This window comes from Malania oleifera, chromosome 4 (genome assembly GCF_029873635.1).
Source record: "Malania oleifera isolate guangnan ecotype guangnan chromosome 4, ASM2987363v1, whole genome shotgun sequence".
Taxonomy (NCBI): domain Eukaryota; kingdom Viridiplantae; phylum Streptophyta; class Magnoliopsida; order Santalales; family Ximeniaceae; genus Malania; species Malania oleifera.
Window position 1 is genome coordinate 97,606,753 of NC_080420.1, and position 25,156 is coordinate 97,631,908.

Consider the following 25,156-nt stretch of genomic DNA (forward strand, 5'->3'; position numbering starts at 1 on the left):
TCACCATTCATGTGTCGTGAGCACTTGCTATAAAGTACCACCTATCCTTGGAGGAGGATGTTCTCAAACATACCTACAAAATAGACTAAGTAACTAATGCTGGTCCCCAAATTTTGTTGGGTCCACGGGGGTTAGTAGCTGGATCACCTTTAACTACCCATACTTTTCTAATTTTCGCATGCTTGTTCCTAAGTGGACAATCAAATTGAATATGGTCAATTTGTTTGCATTTAAAACATTTCATTCTACACTTAGGATCTTTAGGAGGGACTTGAGATTTTGATTCACGTGTGAAATGTCCCACGTAAAGATTAGGTCTTCTAACATTTTCAATACCATTAAAACCTAGACCCTCTTTACTTAGAGAGTTTTTTTGGAACACCAAGTAGTTTTTCAAAATTGTGTTTGCCCTCGGTGAATTTAAAAATAACTTTGGAGCTTTCCTCCAATTTCCTTTCAAGTTCAGCAATAGTCACATCTTTTTCTTTCAAAATAGAAGCGCAAGAGGTTTTTGCAATTCCAAACAATTTTGACCAATTTTCACATTTCTTTTTCAAATCATTATTTTCTTTGGTTATTTTATTCAACAGTTTAGATATACAAATATATTCAAATTGTAATTCTCTAAACGTAGGCATGTAATCAGAATCACAATCATCACATGAATAATATGAAGATAAAAAGGAAGAGGACGATACCTCATCACCGTGTGCCATCAAGCACAGATTAGCAACCTCTAAGTCGCTGCGATCTGATTCTGAGTCACTGCTTAATTTATCCCATGAAGTGCCTGCCTTAATGGTTTTCTTTTCTTTTTCTTAGCCTCCCTTTTCAGTAGTGGGCAGTCCAGCTTGATGTGCCCAACTTTGTTGCAATTGTAACGCGTGAGGGCATTTGATTTTTCTTTTCTTTTGCTAGACTCTCCCTTCTCAGATGCAGACTCCCAATATCTTTTGTATGGCTTTCTATTCTTCCTGAAGAATTTTCTAAATTTTCTAGTTAGCATGACCATATCATCATCAGTGTCAGGTTTGCTGCATTCACTAGATGTATTAGTGGAGGTTTTCAGTGCAGTCACCTTTTTCTCCCTATTAAGTTCATTGACTCTCTTATTTATGACTAATTCATAGGTCATCAGGGAACCTATCAATTCATCTAGAGTCATGGCCTTAAGGTCTCTACCCTCAGAAATGGCCGTAGCCTTAGCTTCCCAAACAAGAGGCAAGCCTCAAGGATCTTCCTAATCATCTCATATATGGGATAGGTCTTACCTAATGCATGCAGTGAGTATATAATATGTGTGAATCTAGTGTACATGCTCTAAATGGACTCACCTACATTCATCCTAAAGGCCTCATATTCACTAGTCAGCATATCTATCTTACTATCTTTCACATCCCTAGAACCTTTATATGTGACTTCTAACTTAGCCCAGATTTCTTTTGCAGTAGAACATGTCATTACTCTATTCAACTCATTTACATCAAGACCACAATATAGAATATTCATAGCAGTGGCATTCAAACTAACAGATTTCATATCATCATCATTATATTCTTCCTCAATTTTAGGAACTTTAGTTGTACCCTCTGTTTTCAAAGGAACATAATTTCCCTTAGAGACGATCCTCCACACCTTCTAATCTGTATTTTGAAGGTAAATGCACATCCTCTATTTCTAAAAGGTGTAATTAACACCATTGAAAATCGGAGGTCATGTGGAAGATGGTCTCTCAAGGAAAAAGGTCATGGAGCTATGAGCCATCTAAGATATTTTTCAAAATAACTATGAGTCTATGCTACGTGGCTCTGATACCAATTGTTAACTTTACAGTGATCCTAAGAGGGGGGTGAATTGGTATTTTTAAAATTAATGCCCTAGGTCAGCATCCTAATAGCAGTATATTCACAACCCTAAAGTCAATCTAGTGCAAGTAAAATAAATCAATTGTAATAGTAGCAGAAATTAAATAACGCAATTTAATCAACTAAGCATGCACTAAAAAGCAGTAAAGAGAAGTGACACGCAGAAGTGTTATTGAGGTTCGAGAAATTGCTTACATCCCCACCTTGGATAACAAGCACAAGGATTACAACTATAATTCTCACTTAAACCGGTGGAGTGGCATCTAAACAACCAGGTCAATTAGCACAGGGCTGACCTCAACTTTTATACATAATCCTTACTGGGCCGGATTACCACCTCCTCATGCCATGTCTGGAATACAATAGTATTTTCTCAATCAACTGGTACATTGATTATGCTTTCATGTAAAGTAGATATGTACCTAATACGCATAGTCACATACACATCAACGATATGGATATAGTGTAAGCTCAGTGATGCAAATAGTTGTGCTATCAACACTCAATATGGTATAATCAGTTAAATGCTCAAGAGTGTTCAATACAAGAAATATCTTTGAATTTAAGTAAAGCACATTTCGGTAACAAATCAATATTCCAAAGATATCAATCAGATATTCAAACTAGTTCAAGAAGATTTTTTTCAATGAAATAAGCACACTACTAGTTTGAAATATTTTTCTTGTTGAAAATATCTTTGCACAACAAAAAAATCAAAGCTATTGGACACTTGCAATAACAATTTAAATATCCTAAGCTTACTACTTTATCCCAACACAAGATTTATAATATGAAAATCGGTGGGATAAACCTAAGCTAAACTCCCCAAAAGAATATCACAATCAAACATACAAATAGGAGTTTCTAGGAAATCTAGCAATCACAAGCACTCAAAATATGCTCTCTCAATCTCAGAATGTACCAAGGATATGGAAATTTGAGAGTATTTGGACAAAGAGAGGATTTTCTGGCAAATGAAATTGCTAATTAAGTGCTAATCTTTGCAAATGAGCCTATATTTATAGGTAAGGGTAAAATTATAACCGTTTGGGACTTGTTGGGAATTATTAGAAAAGTTTCAATTAGTTTAAACACAATTAACCCAACTTAACCCGATTTTACCATAGTTAAAATAATTTTAACCCAACGAGGTTCGGGTGGTTGAACCGTGGTTGGGTTGCCCGAACAGACACAATAAATAAAGGTTTTTAAATAGGTTTGGTAGCCCAAGTTTTAGTTTGATGGCCTGAAACAAAAGTCAAAAATTTTTTTTCGTAAATTCGAGAGCTCAGTCATAGGTTCGGTAGCTCGAACTCGTGTGTTTGGTCGCTCGGGGCTTAGTTTGAACTAAACAACTTGGTAGCCTGAGTTGGTGGAATGTCCTTTTCAGGTGGTTTGGACAACCGTGGAAGGTGTGCATAAATTTGGTCAGTCGCCCGAGAGGCTAAGTCAACCGTTGACTTCTCAACAGTTTGGGGCTCGAGGAGTTTTGAGCTCCTAGGATTCGGTTGCCTGAGCTCTATCAATTTTTCTAATAATATTTAATTTAAGTACATTTTAACACTCCTGTATTTTGTATGATATATGTGAGAGTGTTGGGACCTTGAGTCATACTATGATCTTACTGAACTTACCATATATCCTATATGCATGATATACAGGTAAGTAATACAGACTATATTCCTATTTACTATTACAGATCCATATTACATAAATTGAATTGGAATACAAATTAAAATCTTCAGGGTCTTCATGTCTTGTTTCAAGTGTCATTCCTTGAGATGCTCATCTAAGACTGCACAAACACTTGAAAAACATCAAATACGTAAGTATTTGTCATTACCAAAACCGGGTGTGACCTATAAGGTCAATACTACTGATCACCACTTTGTTTACCTTCAGATTCAACAGCTTGAACCCTTTCACCCCTTTATGATAACCTATAAATATGCACTGTCTAGACTTTGCATCGAGCTTTCATCTCTCCTCACTAGGAATGTGCACATAGGCTAGACACCCAAATACTCTCAAATCAGAGTATTGTACCTCGATGCCCATCCACACCTCCTCTACGACTTTCCCATCTAGTGCTTCCCATGGTGATATGTTAATCAGGAAACATGCCATATTTAATGCCTCTGCCCAGAAGTTCTTCGCGAGCCTTGCATTCAACCTGAATTGACACCAAGCCCTTTTAGCTATGGTTCAATTCATCCTTTCCGCCACACCATTTTGTTGTGGTGTCTTGCATAATATGAAATGTCTCTTAATGCCATGTTGCTTACACAACTCTATGAACCATGAATCAGCGTACTTAGTTCCATTGTTTGACATGAGGCACTTAATCTTTATCTCGGTTTGATTTTCCACCTCAGATTTACACAATTTAAACTTGGTAAACATTTCTGACTTATGTCGTATGAAGTACATCCATACCTTTCATGAGTAATCATCAATGAAACTCACAAAGTACATGTTGGCCTAACATAGCTTACTAATGTTGTTTTGATGATAACAAATAAAAGGTCACTTAACATGTTTTTTTGCAAGTGATGAAACTTTAGGAATCAAATCATTAAGCTCAAGTTCAAATGAATACAAAAGCTAATTGCAAGACTCCATGGAAAAGGAATATGAAAGCTTGAAGATCATGAGAGCATGAATATCAAAGAGGACTTGCTAAAAGCTTAGAGAATTTGAAGCTCAAAGTCAAGATGGACAAAACAAAAGACAAGCATGAAGACTCCAAGCATAAAATGTTTGAATGTCTTAAGAGAGTCTCTATGTGAGTACTTCATTCAAATGATATTTTGATTGGATTTGAAGCTCATTAGGAATCTCAGTGACTTAGAAACCATGTTTTGAAAAACCCCGAAAAATACTTTTCAAAAGTCTTAAATTATTTTAGCGAAAGCAAAAGAGCAAAAAGAATTTGGAAACAAAATTGAAAAATCAGTTTTTGGTCTTTCCAAACAACTAACGAGGTTTTCCCAGTCGACTGACAAATATTTGAACTGATTTTGAAATAACCTGAGAGGACCCAGTCGACTAACTCTTGAGTTCCTAGTCGACTGACTCATTTTATGTTTGAAAATCTTTGTGTTTTAAATGGATCCAGGCAACTGACTCCTATTTCCCAGTCGATTTACTCTTCAATATTTTAAATTTTAAACATAATGGGTACTTTTCAAATTTGATTTTTTGAATTCTAACCGTTTTGAAAACTTGAGAAACACTCCAAGTCACTTGGGGAACACAAAATACTCTTAATTGATCATCTATAAATACCTCCCCAAGGCTAAGGATTCAAACACACTAAGTAATTACAGCAATCAAGATTTCTTGCTCGCAAAACGCCCAATACTCTCAAATGCTCTCTTGTGAATTACTTTCTAAAATTCTCTACTGAGGTTTGCTGGCAATTTCTTACACAATTCTGAACCTATATTGAATTTTTTTCAATCTAGAAAGAAAGCTCACGGTGATATACTTATAAATGCTTCAAACTATTTTAATTATTATTTTTAATTGAAGTATATTTTAGTGCTGAATTATTGTACTAATCTGATCTTGTTGAGAGTGTCTTTGTACATCAAAATGTGTTCTTGTTTTGTAGACGGTTAAGGTTCTTGAATCGTTGTTGGACCAAGTGTGAGGTATCATTTGGAGAGGCATGATCTAGCCTATTGAAGGAGAGATTCTAAGGTTACTCCTGCTCGTAAAGGAGTGGTTATAGTGGAATCCTTGGGTGGTTTAGCTTAAGGCGAGGATGTAGGCTGGTATAACTAAACCTTGTAAAAAACTCTCATCTCACTCTTTTCCCTACTCTCATTTAATTTCCTTTTTATATTAACTGTGTTGTTGGATTTTAATTTTTTGATCATATACACTACGTGGATTGGAAATTCAATAAATGAATGTTTAATTTGATTTTGGAATTGCAAAAACCGAAAGGAGTACGTTGGTTGATCAATATAAATTGCGAAAACCTTAAAGGGAGTATGTTGATTGATTAACACCCAAGACTAATTAACTGAAAGTTTATTTAAAGTCTGAGTTTTTGGAAGATTGTTGGAAGTTTGAATTGTGGTTTATATTGAAGAAACAAGTTTATAAACACAGGGCTTTTTATCAGCAAGCATACATTCTCAAACTCTACTTTGAGTTGCTGAATCTTGACAAGCATTGCTGAACTCTTTCTCTAATGTGGATTGTGTTAAGTTTGTGTTGATTGGATTGTATTGAGTTGTTGAAAAGAATAAACAACTTGGCATATACATTCATAAAGGTTTTACAAAGTTAATTTTCCGCTGAACTTGAAATTCAAAACCTACTTTGCTTGTTCAATTGCAGAAATTAAAATAAGTTAAATAATTAATTAAAGAAATTTTAAAATACCAATTCACCCCCCTCTTAGGAATACACCTTCCTTTACAGTACATATGCCCCCTTCGTGATGCTACTCTCACCAGCCCCCATACATCTGAATGAAGTTAGTCAAGGATTCCCTCCATCTTGTGCGTGGCTGCCATGAACTGTACCCTATTTTGTTTCCCAAGCATAAAGTACCTAAAGAAATCCATCTTGCATGATTTGTCCCCCTTCAAAAGATTTCTCATATGAAGCCCCATTATTCCACGCTCACCCATATGCCCTAACTGTATATGCCACAAGACAGTACTATCCAACACAGTCTCTGCAGCTACAACTCCACCTACAAATGTAGTGCCTAGTAGTGTATAAATATTCCCTGGTACTTTGTGCCCCTTCATCATGATTAAAACATCCTTACTCACCTTCATCACCCACTTTCTAACTTGTAACTGAACTCGTTACAATCTAAAGTGCCTTATGAAATTTCGATTCTGATGTTAGGCATACTCTTGTATATGCCTAACATCACATAACGTCCTCACCACACCATCATAAATTTCGATTATGATGTTCCCCATTTCGACAATTTTTCATAAAGCATAATTCCTTATCAGAACAAAACTAGAATTTACCAATTTGTAAGTGGTAAACCAGTCTTTTGTTAGGCATCATGTGATAAGAGCACACAAAATCTAAGTTCCAAGAATTCGTGAACCTATCTGAACTAGATGAGACCGAAAACATATCACCGTCATGGCTTCCCGAGTCTCCTTTTTCCACTACATTCGCCAAGTTTGACGAACTTTCTTTATTTTTTGCATTCTCCTTCTTGCTCTTTGGATAATCTAGTTTTATTTGCCCTTTTTTTCGTACTTAAGACACCATACGTCCTTACTCTTCCTAGAATTGGACCAAGCCTTATTGTTACTTGGTCGACTCTAGAACTTGTTTCTCCTACGATCCTAATTACCTTTCACCACAAGCCCTTCACCTTGAAAATTCTCATCGCTTACCTTCTTCCTCTAATGAAAACCCAACAGGGCACTCGTGATATCCTCTAACTCCAGAGTTTATTTTCCCTATGTCAAAGTCGTAACTAGATTCTCATATGTAGGAGATGTAGGCAGGAAATTCAGCAGCATCAATGCTTTGTCTTCGTCCTTAAACTTCATATCAACCTGCTTTAGATCACTGATTGAATATGGTGATGTATTTATTGAGATACAAACCCTCTACCATCTTAAGCCCATACAATTTTTGCTTAAGATACATCTTGTTTATCAATGACTTAGACATATGCCGATTCTCCAGTTTCAGCCAAATTGCTGTTGGCGATTCCTCATCCATGACATGATACATCATGTCATCGGTCAGACAAAGTCTGATAGTCTCTAGAGCTTTCGCTTCCAATTCCTTCCAACTCATGTCGTCCATGCCTTCTAGCTGCCTCTTGTATAATGCTTTCACCATACATTGTTGTGCCAATAAGTCCTTAACCCTCCTCTGCCAAAGTACAAAATTTCTTGACCCATCGAACTTGACAATGTCAAACTTTGTTGAAGAAATTCCAGCCATTGCAACCAATAGCTCTAATACCAATTTGTTTTGCAAAGATTACCAATACATAGAGGAAACATAAATAGAATCAAATCGTGCAATGCATCAATCAATGATGAATAATATGGAACCAATCAATCACAAAGATAATAAAGGAAAGCAAATAATCAATGACACGAGATTATGTGATTCGGCAATGTGCCTATGTCTATGGGAAAAAACAGATGATTTTCACTATCTTATCAAACAAGGGTTACAATATTTTTTATATGCTGACCTTATATGCGTACATAAGGCTTAGAAAGTTCCTAAAGTACCTCTATAGGAATCTCCAGAGGAAAATTCTTCAAAATCCCCAATCTATTAATATTCCCAATTCAAAATTTGTAATCAGCACCGAATAAGACCTTAAACGATTTCAGCAAACCGTTGATGGTTTAATATTGAGCCTAAAACACTGTGACTAAAATCATCAACGGTGTTAGGCAAACCTTCGAAGGTTATCTCTTGAGTCCAAATTATTGACCAAATTGTCGACCAAATTGTCGATGGTTTCTTCTTGTAGCCCAGCTTCCTTGTTCTTTCTTCACCATTCTTTCCCCTTACATGTATTCCACTGAATAAGAGTCACATACTCCAACACAAATGTTAAGGTGGATGAGTGGTTTAACATTAAAAGATAAAGTCACAAATGAATATAAACATAATAATTTAGGCATAACACCAGTTGAAAACAAAGTAAAAGAGGGGAGACTGAGATGGTTTGGGCATTTGAAACGTAGGCTTAGTAGAACACTTGTAAAGAGAAGTGAGTTAGTTATTATGTTTCACATGAAAAAGGATAGTGTTGGAATTGGTGTGATCCCAAGAGGGGGGTGAATTAGATATTTAAAAACTTTTCGGCTAATTAAAACATTTCAATTCACCATAGTTCATATCATATTCAATATTAAAAACATGTACGTAAAATGATTAAGCTATCAGTGTAGACATACACGTGTGCATTATATCACATTTAAATGAAATGTGTGCATGCAAATAATTGTAACCGTGAATAAACAAACATACACATACATAAATTTAAGTGCGAAAATGTAAATGAGATAAAGAGAGAGAGTGACACACAAATTTATTATTGAGGCTCGGCCAAACCAGCCTACGTCCTTGCCTTGGGCATACCCCCAAGGATTCCACTGACCCTGCTTACTTAAATGGGCGGAGCAAAAGCCGTTACAACCTCTCCTTACGGAGCGAGGTAAACTCCAGTTCAATTACAAGGTTGAACCCAACTTGTCTCACTTATGGGGCTGAGATTCCCCAATTCAATTTTTGGGTTGAACCTAACCGCTCTCACTAAAAACATTTTTGTACATAATAAAATGCTTCTTAAATACAAGAAAAGATGTACAACATTAAGGCCAATACATGCACTCTCTTATGATATGCAATAATGCTTAGTAGAGAAAGGGTGCTTGTCAAAAAAAATAATCAAATCTTTGATGAAAGATATATATATGATAAAATGCATCAAAAAATTGAACCCTAATAAAATATTCTCCTAAAATATTTTCAAATACAAACGAGAGATCCTAGGGTTTTTTCTCTAAATATATATTTGCAAAAACTAATATCTAAGATCTTTGATGTTATATGAAACATGCAATAAAGGTTTCAAAGATTAAATGTAAAAAAAATATTTTCTCGAATAAAGATTTGCAATAAAGGATGTTTGGAGAAGTTAGGATTTGTGCTCAGAATATGTTCTTGCAATAATCACAATTTAAAAACAAATGCCAAAACAAAAATAAATACTCTCTTTCAAAAGATTTTCCAAAGAATAATGAAGAGAGTTGGAGAGTAAAAAATTTAACCCCAAAATGTTTTTTGAAATGAAAGTGTAAGTGGGGGAACTTTGATTGCAAAATATTTGAGAGAATTTTTAAAACTAATCAAAGTTGCTAATTTAGAGTAATGAAGGGGTATTTATAGTTTTTCTAAAAATTATGACCGTTGGGACACGCTAGATATTATTAGATTTGTTTAATTAAATTTTAACCCCACTTACCGCAGTTAATTCTTGGCAACCCGAGAGTTTCAGTCGCTCGGTCCTTAGGGCCGGTTGCCTAGATAGACACACAGAGAAAAGTAAACTTTTTGAATTTGTCTAACGACCCGAAAAACTATAATGATTAAATAATTAAGAAGATAATAGATGAAATAGATAAATAAAGAATAAGGGAAGAATGATGATTTAAAAGAGGAAGAACAGCAGACCTCATCAATGAATATCCTGTCTTTGTCGATGAGTGTTCTTCTAAAGATGGTCGACGAAGTTTAGTTTCTCATCGACGAAGAGATCTCGAGTGAGCAGATTTCAGATTTTAAGTTTCATCGACGAATGCAATATCTCGTCGACAAAGTTCCTTCTGTGACTCGTCGATGAATCTTGTATTCTCGTCAATGAGGTCACATGACAACACTGTGTATAAAAGGATTTGGGGAAGCTTCTTGACGAAGAAAACATATTTTCCTCCAAATTTCTCTCTCTAAAACGTCTTCTCTTCCTTCTCTCTTCAAATCCAGCTCGGATTTAGCTCGAATCGACAAACGGAGACTGCTATGGTGTTTTAGGGACGATTCTCTACATATCTAGTGGAGCATATTTCTAAACTGGGCTTTTTCGGGAAATGCTCCAAAGTTGAGGTAAGGGTTAAGATTTTTAATTTTGGGGTTTTAAATGCTTATTTGAGATTTATAGGTTGAGAAAATGCATAAATAGTAGGTTATTTTGCGTTTATACTAAATTAGGGTTTTTCATTCAAAGTTCGGGTGAGCACCACAGGTATCTTCTGGGGTTCCTGTTAATGTAGTTCAAGAAAGTAGGTAAGGGGGAATATATATTAAATCAGTTTTATGAATTAAACGGATAAATGGATTATGTTATGTATATATATACGTATATATTTTTGTATGGGTTTAAAATGTCAACTATTTAAATTTTGATTTCTGAGCCTATGACTGTTTTATTAGTTATGTATATGTAAAAATGGATTGATGAAAGTGAAATATTTTTCAAGATAAATATGTAAGGAATTAAAGGTATATTTTCAGTATATGAATGTAAATGTAGGTTGGCTTATTTTATAGGAAATGTTTGAATTTTACTGCTGAATTGTGTGGCATGAGAAAAATGGAAAATTCTATGTTGAATTATGTTATATGTATGAGATATAGGTTATGCAAGGAATGCAATGAGAGTGAAAATGTTATATGGACTATGCTACATGTGATTGTTAATGCAACCATGTAAATGATGAACAACTGGAAGGAGCTATAGAATAATTGATGTACATCTAAAAGGAGTTGTTGTACAACTAATTAATGTACAACTAAAAGGAGTTGTAGTATGACTAACTGATGTACAACTAAAAGGAGTTGTAGTACAAATGTATGAAATGAAATGAAAGGAAAATGCAATGTGAAATGTGAACAATGTAAAAATGGGAAAGAGTCACGTAAAGTGAAATGTTACGAAATGTCAAAGTTAAGAATGAATAGATAAGAATTGCATGATAAATGACAGACAGAATAATGTATTACACAAGTATCAGTATATATGCTAGTATAACATAGTACGTTTTATGGGCGGGGCAAACTCTTCGCCCAAAGGCTTGTTGAGATAGGCGAGTGCCCTAGTAGGTATTAGATGTAGCAGTAGGCTACATAACATATTGGGGTAGAGGGAAATTACTTGTATGGGCGGATAAATTTCCTTATTCTCGGGAGCCTTCTCTGATAAACCTTTGTATGAACAGTGTGAGTACGAGATTACTATTTTACATGAGGGCTTACTGAGTAAGGTAAGTACCCTGATATACTTCAGTTATGACCATAGGTTGCCTAAAGTATCAGAGTAGAGGGGTGCTACTTGTATGGGCAGGTAATCACCCTAATCCTTAGGTATTCTTGTGAGTAAAATATCTTGCATGTGTTTGATCAGGTTCAGAAAATGATTTTAGAAATTATGATGATGATTTGCAAATGATGAATATATATAAATATGTTATTTACAAACCTCATGTTAGCCACACTTTGAATTAATATATTGTTTCTTCCCTTACTGAGACGTGTCTCACCTAAATACAAATTTATCTTTTTGAAGACTTCCACATGATCGAGCTTAGAGAGTTCGGGATTATTATAGCATTTTTGGGTTATAAAAAGAAAAAAATGTGTAAACTTGATGATATTTTTGGGATGCATAAATTTATATTTTATGTTTTAAGTCTTCGGAGTTATGAATACTAGAAGTTGTGGATATTGTTTTTGGACATATGTATATATGTGGACACAGGTGGAGAAATGATTTATTCTGGAATGTAGATAGATATAGAAAACTCTGGAATTAAATGGATTGAGGATTATAGTTATGTTTTCCGCTACATAATTGTAAATGGAATAACAGGTACAAGAAAATGGATTACATGGCACCTAGGTCCCACTAGACGGGTTCGGAGCGCCACGAAGCACGGTTTATTAAGGTATAATGCACCGAACTAGGTTTTTGGGTTCCGGGTGTTACACTTTGGGTGCCCAAGGGGGAGTCCGGGTTGCTGGGTCAATATGATTTTCCAAACGTTTGAGGTTTGGTCGCCCGGTGAGTTGTTTAGTGTGCCGAAACTCACAATTTGGTCGCCTGAGCCTATTTTGAACTAAAAGTTTTGTCGCCCAAGGATAGTGGAAGAGTAACTTTTAAGCATTTGGTTGACCGGGGGCAATTAGTTCAATTTAAGTTCGGTTGTCTGGGCCTCAATCAACTTGTTGACGTTTTGGCCAACAGAGTGTTCGGTCGACCGAGGGCTATAACACATAAATAGTTCGGTCGCTTGAGACTTTCAATTAAGCCTAAAAACCTAACGTCGGTCGACTGAAGGTCGACCAAAGTCAGCTCTAAGGTCTGTCTATGACATTTGATTCCCTATGGTCAAACTACGGTCATCTAAGCATTCAAATCATATCATGCATATGCATGCATTATTACAGACCGAATAAAAAAATTAAATGCAATACAAATTAAAATCAAAATGTCCTCTTCTTTTGCTCTTCATTTTCCATAGAATTTGTCAGAAGTGTGTGAGTTTTATGTCCCTGCTGGCTTCCGTTTTCCAGTATCTTATGTTCGTGCTAAAATGATAAATTGTTCACACACTAAATGCACACGTAAGATACTAGTAGTTTATTAGCATCAAAACAGAGATTAAACTCAAAAAGTCAACAGATAGGCATATGTCTAAAATAACTTCAAGTGAGATAGTGAGTAGGGATTTAATAACTATTAATATAATATAAGAAAATGCTCTTGATCGAGTAAACTGGCGAAAATGAATTCACATAACAGACCTTACATAGTGAGACTTGTAGTTGTTGTTGTTGAATGATTTCAAGAGATTTCAAAACGAAGAAATAAAGTTTAAATAGCATTATATTTAAAATATTCTATTAAAATGAGATTATTTTGAGAAAAAAAAAATCTAAATGGAATTAATAGAAATAGCAGTGGCCCTAATCATACACATCCCTTGTGGCTAAATCTAAATTGATTCTTTCTTTGCAGTGGGGTATGATTCAATTAATGCCTTACCTAAAAAGGACACCCACTTGTTGAAGTAGGCTCCACGTACTTTATGAAGCCGAGACAAAAGAAAAACCTAATTTCTTTCAAGATACTAACTACGACTGCACTGCAAAATCATATACTGCATGTGTCAAAGTAAAAGCATTTTTGAATAATTAGTATATTTATATTATTGTTATTGATTGATAGCCTAGTAGGTGTCTCGTGACCCTCAACAAACATATATATATATATATATATATATAGAAGAAGGGTATGCACAAGGTAAGGGTTTTATTTTTTTTTTGGTGCACCTTCCTCCTGTCTATCTGATTTATTTTACTTTATTTCTATCTCCGGTTTAAGGCTTAAGAAGATGGTACCCTAATGTTGAAGGGATAGACATCGTACATTTTGAATAAACACATAATTAAAACTATTAATGTCATTTTTATATAGTAGTTGCTTTTATACATGTTTTAGTTATGACAAAAAAGTTCTTGTGGCTTGACTTGACGTGCATGAGCACCAACTTGACTCGAAATTTAATTTACTATTAGGAGTGGCTCTTCCCAATATGGGGTTCTAAACAAATAATTTAATTAGGAGTCCTTAATATTTTATTTAATTTTATTTTCATTTAAAATTAATTTTTCTTGGTACATCAAGTAATTTTAACTGCACTGCATGTGCACTTTACCCACCAAACACGTGAATTCCATATACAGTTAAATTAAATCCTAGGGGCTAGAGAGAGAGAGAGGCCACTATAAATAATGTTAACATCATTATATTAAAAAAAAAATTTGGGGCCCTAGGCAAATACCTCAATGACCTTAATGAAGAGCTGGCCCTGGTTACTATGTCTTGATGAACCCACTCGTATATACCAATACCCATCATGCACTCAATTTTTCTAATGTGTGACAAACTCACGAGTAAAATTTTGAATAATTTTTCCCTCACTTGTCATGAGTTCCAACTACTTCCCCTTGAATGGAAGTAATTCTAGATCACTAGTATTATGAAACCAATTATGAGTCATTTCTCAATCATTCATAGGAAATTAGACTATTGAGCCATAGCGAGTCCACATGGATGCCACCACCCCTCCTTCATAGAATTTACATCTGTAGGAATATACACATGAGTGTTTGAGCCTAATTCTAACTGTTGGCTCTAACTCCACTTGTTAGGACTGAGGAAGTCCTCATGGACTGATTTGATATACAAAAGTAAATACTAACTTGACCTAAAAGTTTAAATCAGTAGTGTTAGAGATGGAGCCAGAAACACAGCTGGAGACGAGTTGAGATGAGTTAGAAAACGCGTGGAATTTATTCTTCATTTAATCTATTCTTTTAACTTCCATTTTGTGATTAAATTGTATTGATTATCATTTAAAATCCAAGCCTATATAAAGAGGTTGTGGAAGATATTGTATAATACAATAGCTCAGAATAGCACAGCAGTGCAGAGAGAGCACAGAGAGTGCAGAGAGAGCTGAGAGGAAGAAAGGAGGAAGAGAGAGAGAGAGAGAGAGAGAGAGAGAGAGAGAGAGAGAGAGAATTGTAACATTTTCCGACGAGTTATTGAATAGTTGGTGTGTGCTCCGTGGACGTAGGTCGTTCTTGACCGAACCACGTAAAATTCTTGGTGTCATTCTCTTCTGGATGCTCATAGGGTCCTAACAAGTAGGCCTTAAACCCAATCATATAAATAAGCCACCCATCATCCCCTCATTTTTGAAATTTTTTCTTCTCCTTTTTAAGCTATGCATGGCAGAGGTAATTAAAAGTTTTTCCTAGAAACATTTGCCATGGAATTTTAATTTATGGAAAGAGGACAGGAAAAAAATACGGAGACATGATCCTTCCATGTAAGGTTTTATTCAAAGATAATTACAGAAATACGAGACTGCATTGACGTTGGTGGACATGCATGAATGGTCATTTTTTGCATGCTACATATGCTTCCTATTTGCCACATGCAAACTATTGGAGCTGTGCACTTGTACATAGTAGATAAGCCTAAACCCACTTCCATACTGGCACGACTGGTCCCATGCTTTGATGGAGTATCAAGTTTTCCACTTCTATAGGAGTCATCCATGACCTTGACCATTACAAACCACACGAAGAACAAAGAGAGGAGGACAGGCCTGAGCTCCGCAACGCTCCAATGGTCACATCTTGTGACGAATATAACATTGTCCAACTTAAACATACCAATATATTAACTCCCTATATACAATACCTAGTGTTCTTGTATGTACTGTAAAAATTTCCTACATGTATATAGTTTTTTATATAGATATATGCCCATGAATTTTCTTGATAATCATCAAACAAATGTTGCCATGCATCATATATGCTCTTTGACCTTCCAAAAAATATTAAAAAAAAAATAGAAGAAGACGTCGAGAGGATACATCACCTTGCAAATTAAATATATAAGAGGAGACAAGAAAGAAGAAAAAAGAACAATCCTCTCAAATGTAACATTGGAAGAAACTAAATAAGTCAAGCATAAAGGAAAATGTACGTTGTTCATACTTAAAATTCCAAGCATAGTGAGGAAAGAAAACAAGATATTCAACTACTTGCGCTTGAGAAGGATGAAAAAATCGACATCTTTACGATTTTTCTGATCGAAAATGAAATAATTCTCTTCAAGTTTTTTGCCGTAGGAATTGAACAATTTCTCGAGAATTTCATTCCCAAAGTGGTTCATGATGAGTCCCTCCAACGCAGCTCTCGTATGTGACACTACCATTTGGACATCAGCGGGAGCATGCTTTAATGGGTATGACAATATGTCAAATCTTTCTACCCTAAAACAGTGGTCATTTGCCTCAACCACTGCCATCAATTCCTTAGCAGGTGGATAATAAATTGGGAGGTTGAACGACTCCACTTTTGCTTCACTTATTAAACCCTGCACTAGTAGTAAAGAGAATCATACATATAAAGTAGAAAAGTGTAAATGCTTACCTATCCAACTTAATGCTAATACTTACTGCTTTATATAATTATAGCACGCACATGCAATAAATACGAAATAGTAAGAGTAAGAATGGTATTTGTTAGGTAAGTAGGTACACACACATACACATATACATACACATACATATAGAGTAGTTTTATTCTTGACCCTTAATACCAATGTGATTGATTTGTCTTCCAAAAAATGTATATTAATATGATTGATTTCTTTTAATTAAGGTGCGTTAATTTATAGCTAAACTTATAAAGTTGCACCATTTAAGTACTATATTACATGATGTATTTTTTGGTTTAAAAAATTACTTGTTTAAGTGTGAGAGAAAGTCTCACCCCTTGAACTAGTTTTTGGGGTTGAGAAAGTCCAAGGCCACTCAAGAGTGGCATCAGAATCATGGTTCAATATTCTCCCCGAGATGTCAAGTATATGGGGCTGCCGATTTGAAACTCCATATGTGAGGGGGAGATTGTTGGGATTATTCTATATCGATTGTGGAAGGAGTTGGTAGTTAGTTATTAAATGTGAGAAAAAGCTTTACCCTATGAGCTATCTTTTGGGATTGAAAAGGCTCCGAACCACCCAATAAGGATACCCTTTTCTTTGAATCACCAAAACACACAAAAAGAAGTTAAACTTTCGGGTGAGTTATAGGCTAAACAGATGTGATATATGTATGTACATATACACACACATACTAATTATATGTGATATGATGTATGTTCAAGTCTGGACAACACTAAAGTAGTCAATTAATGGCATTAATTCTTACCATCTTGGCCATGTCCACAAGGCAAGAATCCAAAAGGTCAAATCCCATACCAGTGGCAGTCTCGGCCAGAATGACCCCATCAGGGAGCCCAACTAAATTGAGTGCCATCAAACCTCCTTTAACAAGCTCTTCTGCCCTAGCACTCAGAAAACCCTCCATGTCTTCCTTGTGCTGAGCGGAAAACGCTTCTGTGACTTCCTTCACAGCCCCTGAGCAGTAAATGTTTGCTCTATTGAATGCAGCAGAGTTGCTGTCCACCACCTCGGCCGGGACCTTGGAGAGCCAGTGCAGCGCACTGAAGGAGTTCACAAAATGGAGACTGGACCTCGGAAACAACCGGCCGTGGAAAGATCCCGGCACGCCCCCTGCGAAGTAGCGTCGGGAGAGAGGGAGGGATCTGAAGAGAGTGTTGAAGTCATTCTCGGCGTGATCATTGAACAAAACTTCGAACTCAAGGGGTTTAGGGTTGTGCTGATCTTCTTGAATGCAGTTTTGGTACTTCAGCTCTACAGCCTCTACTATGTTTTGCACAGAGATGAAGGTGTTGGGTCCTATGGAACAGCCCAAGTCCGCTATCCGGAAGGGTTGGGGAGATTCGGATGAAGGGTTTTGGATGTCAAGTTTCTCTGTGATTGCCTCAGTGATCGCATTCTTTGCAGCTTCTGCCATCTCTCTCTAGCATAAATCCAAAAAGGAGAGAAAAAAAAAAGGTTTTTATCAATATATATATGCATGTATATCAATTTTAATTCAGAAAAAAAAATAACCACGCTTCTAAACAAACAAACAAATTAATTGACAAAGAAATGAAAAACAAAAGGCAATTAGGACACCCTTAGATCAGGTGGTTGGCCTAGCAATAGGAGCAGCCCCCTAGCAGAGCGTTTAACTTGATCTGATGCCTTGAGTTTGGTTAATTTCTCACGAGATCGAACCTATTTTTAGGTGAACAATGGTGATGTGATGGAGGTTGCTACTTGCTATGTAATCCGAAAATAGATCATTTCATGATTTGACGCTTTCAATACCAAAAAAACAAAAATACCAACAGAAAAACAAAAAAAAAAACAAAAAAACAAAAAAAAAAAAAAAAAGAAGAAGAAAGAAAGAAAGAAAGAAAGAAAGAAAGAAAAAGCAAAGGGCATGACCTGATAGAAAGAGTGTTGAGCATAGCTATAAGGGCTTTCTCCGCCGTTCATGGGGATTGACTTGGGATGGGATTCATGCAACATGTTGGTCTCCCCATTTGAGATCAATATCTTTGTCTCCTCCTTTGCCATCAGCGCCTTGCCCTTCTCAAGATTTGCCATCATCCCCCTTTTTCTGTGTCCCTGTTGTGCAGAAGCTAGCATGGTGCATGTATGTTGGCTTTATATGCAGCAGTTTATATTCGTTTTTCTAGTTCTACGTGAGTAACAGTTAATTGACGGTATATGCTCAATTTGTCAACTTTATGTGACTGAAAAATGAGAATAAAAAGGCAATAATTCAGTAAACTACTTCTCACTTTCCCTTGGATACTGAGTAATTGATGTTTTGAGTTAATGGTTACCGTTCTAAATAATAATATTCAAAGTAGCTAGTGTGTGAGCATCAGGGTAGTCAAAGGATGTGAAGAGATTAGCTAGGGTTAATATACATAAAAAACTATGAGTCCATTCCCGATAAAGCATCTAATGTCAAGCTCAAACAAAAGGAAGGGCAATGGCACGCCTCTGAGCAGCCTATAGAGAGCCTAGGCCTAGGTAGGGTAATGTGAGCAGAATAGTTTGTTTTAGAATAGCTGTTCAAACATCTTTATTTTCTTCTTTTTTTAGTGAAAAATTCTTTCAAGGGGTGCTTTGATTTCTTTGGAGTATCCTTGCACATATCAAACTCAAAACATGGAGCACATAGATTTGAAAAGGACCCCCTTGTATTACTTAATTTAAATTTTGATATCATTACAAAGTAAATGAGCATAATCCAAAAAAGAATTGATTCTCTTTACACATACTACAACGGAAAGGCGGAGAGCCACTAGCATATGTAAGTGGAAAAAAGTGCAGGTATAATTTGTTGGATTTCATGGTTCTTCTTTAACCCCTTTATGAAGTGCGGTTGATTTTATGGTGTTGATTGCTACTCAATATTAATTAGTCATAATTAATTATTGGTTATTCTACTTGGTATCTATTTCGATAAAGAGAATGATTATCTTAGGTTAATTATGGTGCTTCACTCCTGTTAAATTTGACAAGTTAAATATTAATGCTGGTGATGAAGGGCAAGAATATAATCCAAGAACAAAACATGAGTGATGAAGAATTTGCTAAAACGTGGCTTGAGGAGATGAGGCTATGATATAACTCTTGTAACCATAAGTAGTTGTAGAGTAAGCTTGTAACTATTTTTCCCTCCAAAAAAGAGTGGAAATCTGTTTTGTTTTCTAATTTGTTTTACCAGCACTTGTATATAAATAACTGTTGTATGTATTCAGTCATGTAATCGTAGTAGTATTTTGCTTAATCATGATTCAATAAAATCAGAGTTTATTTACAGAGAGAGAGAGAGAGAGAGAGAGCATTCAATTTTTACATGGTATCAGAGCTAAGGTTCAGAGCTTAAGCTAGCACAGAATCAATGATTTTCTAGCCAATTTCTTTTCATTTTTTGCTCGAATTTTCAATCAAGTTCTGGAGCATCATCCATGGCATCCTCCAAATCAAATGATCAAACAAATCGTATTACTCCACCGACCACTGAAACCAATTATCCAAATCTATATTTTTTCTCAATTCAAATGAAAATCCAGGAAAAATTTTGGTTACACAACCACTGTTTGGAATGAAGAATTATCACTCTTGGTCAAGGGCTATGATATTAGCTCTCATTGCAAAAAGGAAGATAGGTTTCATTAATGGCAAAATACTTGAGCCTAGTCCAAAATCTCCTCTCTATGAAGATTGGTTAAGCTGCAACACAATGGTGATTTCATGGATGATCAATTTCATGCATGTTGATGTCTCGAGTAGCATAATGTACTGTCAAACTATCAGGGAAATGTGGCTTGAATTGCAAAATCTTTTTTCACAGGGTAGTGGTCCCAAGATCTACAGTCTTCAGAAGGATATTTCTACCATTTCTCAGAACCAGATTACAGTTACTGAGCATTATACAAGATTCAAGAAACAATGGGATCAACTGCTAAATTTGGAGCCATTACCAGAGTGTACATGTGGAGCCATCAAAGCTTTAAATGTTTTTCATGACAAAACTTATGCTCTGAGGTTTTTAATGGGTTTGAACAAGAATTTTGAGAATAAAAGGACACAAATTCTGATGCAGGAGTCTTTTCCTTCGATTAGCAAGATTTATGCCTTGGTTCTTCAAGATGAGTCTCACAAGAATGTGGTACATGGAGGATTTTACATTGCAAAGCCTGATTTAGTGGCAATGTGTGCAAATTTGAAGAGAAGTAACTCTGGTAATTCTACTTGGAACAAAGGAAATAATAAGAGGGAGAGACTTTTATGCACTCATTGCAATATGCTTGGACTTACGATTGATAAATGTTACAAATTACATGGTTATCCACCAGGATATAAACCTAAAGGAAGACTAAGTGCTAATCAGATTACTTGCAATTCTAGAACGACATTTGAGAATGTTTCGATTCAATGTCCTATTTCTAAAGCTCAATGTGAGAAATTATTGACATTCCTTAATGCTGGATGTAACTCTGGTAAAAATCATCTTGTAGCCAATGTGAGTACTAGTAATGGATTGACTAATTTGGTTTATGAAGTTGCTAATATGTGTTCATCTTCTGGTGTTACTGCTACTTCTGATGTGTCAGCCACTATATCTTATCCTCAAACTCCGAAAAATTATATTGAAACCATGTTTGGTATTGTTTCTAATCTTCCTTTCAGTCCAAATTTAACTCATTCCATTTTTTCAGCCAAACTGGTTAATAGGACATGTTTTGAATCTGCTAAGTGGGTCATAGACACAGGTTCTACTGACCACATGGTACATTTTGCATCTCGTTTTAGCACCATAATCGCTACATTGATTTCGCATGTGAATTTGCCAAATGGTGAGGTAGCTTTAGTCACACATATTGAGACTGTCAAAATTAATGAAAACCTCATCTTATATAATGTTCTTTGTGTTCCATCATTTAGTTTTAATCTCATGTTAGTTAGTCAACTTGCTAAATCTATTCAGTGTTGCCTTATTTTCTTTGGTAACCTGTGTTTCATCTAGGACCTTGCTCATTGGAGCACACTTGGTCTGGGTAAAGAGAGCAATGGTCTATACTTGCTGGAAGATAGCAAGTCGATCTCTTCTTCTATTTCAGCTATTTCTTCCGCTAATAAAATTCAGCCACATATATGGCATTTGAGGTTGGGGCATCCATCTAATGCTAAGCTGAATTTACTCAAGTCAAATAATGTACAGATTGGTTATTCAAATGAATATTTCTTTTGTGATGTTTGTTTCCATGCCGAAAAGAAAAGATTACCATTTAATGAAAGTTTACATATTTCCAAGAATTATTTTGATTTGATCCATTGTGATTTGTGGGGTCTATTTTCTGTATCTACCATTAATTCTTGCATATATTTTCTCACTATAGTGGATGATTACTCTAGATGTACATGGATTTATTTGTTGAAACACAAATCACACAATCAGTCCATATTAGAACAATTTTGTACTATGGTTGAAACTCAATTTTCTAGGAAAGTAAAAATCATTAGAACTTATCATGGAACTAAATTCATCATGAGTGAAATTTTTTTTTTTTTGGCTAAAAAGGGGATTTTGCATCATTTAAGCTGTGTTGAAACCCCTCAGCAAAATGCAATTGTAGAAAGGAAACATCAATATGTTTTAAATGTAGTAAGGTCACTCATGTTTCATTCTCATTTACCTTTACATCTTTGGGGACATTGTGTGTTAACTGTTGTATATTTGATTAAAAGAATTCCCAGTACACCTCTTTCTCACAAAACACCTTATGAAATTCTTTATGACAATCTTCCTTCCTATGATCATTTAAGAATTTTTGGTTGTCTTTGTTATGCATCTATTCTTGCACAAAATAGATCCAAATTTGCAACAAGAGCAAGGAGGTGTGTCTTTCTAGGTTATCCTTTTGGCATAAAAGGTTACAAGGTTTTAGACTTATGTACAAATGCAGTTTTCATATCTAGAGATGTGGTCTTTCATGAACACATATTTCCTTTCATTGATGGTAAAGCACTAATTTTAGACCCTTTTACTTCAATTCCTAAAGTTGATGGTCTTGCATCTTCCAACTCAGGTAATGGTTTTTTTGTCACTCCTCTTACTATACAAGATGAGTCTATTGCTTGTTCAGATTTTGTTCATTATCCTATTCTAGTTCAGGTTTCCCCTCTCCACTTAGATTCCTCTCCTACAGTTTCTGATCCTACTATTCCTACAGTTCCTACTACAGTCACATCTGAACTTGCTTTTCCATTAGCTCATGAGTTACCATCAACACCTCTCAGAATATCATCTTGGCAATCCAGTAAACCAATTTACTTATAGGATTATGCTTGTGCTACTAATCATGCTATTTCTCATCCTTCTGGTGCACCTAATGATGTGGCTGATGGGCTCATTTATTCACACTTGGAGCCTTGTTATCAGTCATATTTGTTTGTAGTCAGCACATCACCTCAAGAGCCACAATCCTTCTTTCAAGCTATTAAAGATCCCCTTTGGAGAGTTGCAATGGAAAAAGAAATTAAGGTCCTTGAACATAATCATACTTGGGAGTTGACCACTTTACCTCCTAGTAAAACTCCTATTGGGTGTAAGTGGGTATATAGGATTAAGTTGAATGTTGATGGAATTGTGGACAGATAAGAGGCAAGACTTGTGGCTAAGCTATACACACAAAGGGAAGGCATTGATTTTCTTGAGACCTTCTCTCCTATTGCTAAGATAGTCACTGTTCGAGTCCTTCTTGCTTTGGCAACTGCTAGATGTTGGCTATTCACCAATTAGACATTAATAATGCATTTTTACATGGGGATTTAGATGAAGAAGTGTACATGTCATTGTCTCCTGGTTTGCACAGTATGGGGGGGGGGGGGACTTCAGTTGCTTCTTCTTCCTCACATTTAGCTCCTCTTGTTGTTTGCAAGCTACTTAAATATTTTTATGGTTTGATACAAGCTTCAAGGCAATGGTATACGAAACTATCACACACTATTCAACAACTTGGTTTTGTGCAGTCTACTACTGATAATTCTCTCTTTATTCATGCTAAACGTTCTTTGTTTACAACTTTATTGGTCTATGTGGATGACATGGTCATCATAGGAAATAATCCCACTTGTGTAGCAACTTTGAAATTTGTTTTGGATGCTAAATTTGGAATTAAGGATCTTGGCTCATTTAAGTTCTTCTTAGGACTTGAAATTGCTAGAAGCAAGAAGGTAGTAAGCTTAAACCAAAGAAAGTTTGCTTTATAAATTTTAAAGGAAACAGGCATGATGGATTATAAACCTGCCAAATCTCCAATGAGACAACAATTGAAGCTATCAAAGGATAGTGGTGAACTTCTATCAGATTCAAGCAAGTATAGAAAGCTCATAGGTAAATTGATGTATCTGACACTCAGCAGACTTGATATCACATATGTCGTGAACAAGCTAAGTCAATTTTTAGCCAAACCAAGAGTTCTTCATATGCAAGCTGCAACAAGAGTCTTGCAATATATTAAAGGAACCCCTGGATAAGGGATTTTTTTTCCTAGTGATTCAGATTTACAATTAAAAGCATATTGTGATGCTGATTGGGTAGGATGTCCAAATACAAGGAAATCACTTACTGGATATTGTGTTTTTCTTAAAAACGCCTTGATATTATGGAGATCAAAGAAACAATCAATGGTGTCAAGATCTTCAGCTGAAACTGAATATAAATCCATGGCAAGCACCACTTGTGAAGTAACTTGGATTTTATTTTTATTAATAGATATACAAGTGATGCATGAGAAATCAGTTTTGCTTTATTGTGATAACAAGGCAGCATTGCACATAGCTGCAAACCCAGTGTTTCATGAGAGATCAAAACACATAGAAGCAGATTATCACATTGTTAGAAACAGAGTTTTAGATGGTACAATCAAGTCCTTTTATGTTGCATCCAAGAATCAATTAGCAGATATTTTTACTAAAGCACTTGGTGCAGACAACTATGTTGGAATGGTTAAGAAGCTAGGATTGATTAATATTTTTACTCATCAAATTGAATATCCCGAGTATACCATGGATGATCTAGTAGTAAGAGCTTTGCTTTTGACCGGGGGGGGGGGGGTGTTAAATTTGACAAGTTAAATATTAATGCTAGTGATATCAGTGCAGCGAGGGGCAAGAATATAATCCAAGAACAGAACATGAGTGATGAAGAATTTGCCAACACGTGGCTTGAGGAGATGAGGCCGTGATATAACTCTTGTAACCATAAGTAGTTGTAAAGTAAGCTTGTAACTATTTTTCCCTCCAAAAAAGAGTGGAAATCTATTTTGCTTTCTATTTTGTTTCACCAACACTTGTATATAAATAACTGGTGTATGTATTCAGTCATGTAATCGTAGTAGTATTTTTCTTAACCATGATTCAATAAAATCAGAGTTTATTTACAAAGAGATAGCGTTCAGTTTTTACAACTCCATACCTGTCTTCCCTTAAAATGTTATAAGATCCCAGAAGTGACGAGTCTCATGAATTTATAAAATGATATCAAAGTTAATTTAGAACTTTGACATGTAATGATAAAAGTTAAGTCTTCTCACAAACTAGCAGTTGAATGACTAAATGTATCGTTACCAAGGTCAATATAAGTCATCTAACTAGTCAATGGATCCAAATGAGGTCAAGATGTCACAGCATGTGCCTGCACGTGCACATATACCCACACGCCTATCACGTCTTCCTCATAAGGTGT

The 25,156-nt window shown here is 35.6% G+C and overlaps 1 protein-coding gene across 1 annotated transcript; it reads right to left on the reverse strand.

Moving 5' to 3' along the window:
• Window positions 1-15,829: 15,829 nt before the first annotated feature.
• On the reverse strand, window positions 15,830-18,533 carry LOC131153457 (loganic acid O-methyltransferase-like). The gene is made up of 3 exons (XM_058105775.1): window positions 18,331-18,533; window positions 17,183-17,857; window positions 15,830-16,347 (listed from the first exon to the last, which is right to left on the reverse strand). The coding sequence occupies exons 1-3, from the start codon at window positions 18,493-18,495 to the stop codon at window positions 16,009-16,011; spliced, it is 1,179 nt and encodes a 392-aa protein (XP_057961758.1). The 5' UTR covers window positions 18,496-18,533; the 3' UTR covers window positions 15,830-16,008.
• Between the last annotated feature and the right edge of the window lie 6,623 nt (window positions 18,534-25,156).

Coding starts and splice junctions, on each gene's coding strand:
- LOC131153457 (XM_058105775.1), bottom strand. CDS start 18,495: ATGATGGCAAATCTTGAGAAGGGCAAGGCGCTGATGGCAAAGGAGGAG. Junction 17,858..18,330: donor CTCAACACTCTTTCTATCAG/GTCATGCCCTTT, acceptor GATTTATGCTAG/AGAGAGATGGCAGAAGCTGC. Junction 16,348..17,182: donor TTGTGGACATGGCCAAGATG/GTAAGAATTAAT, acceptor CTACTAGTGCAG/GGTTTAATAAGTGAAGCAAA.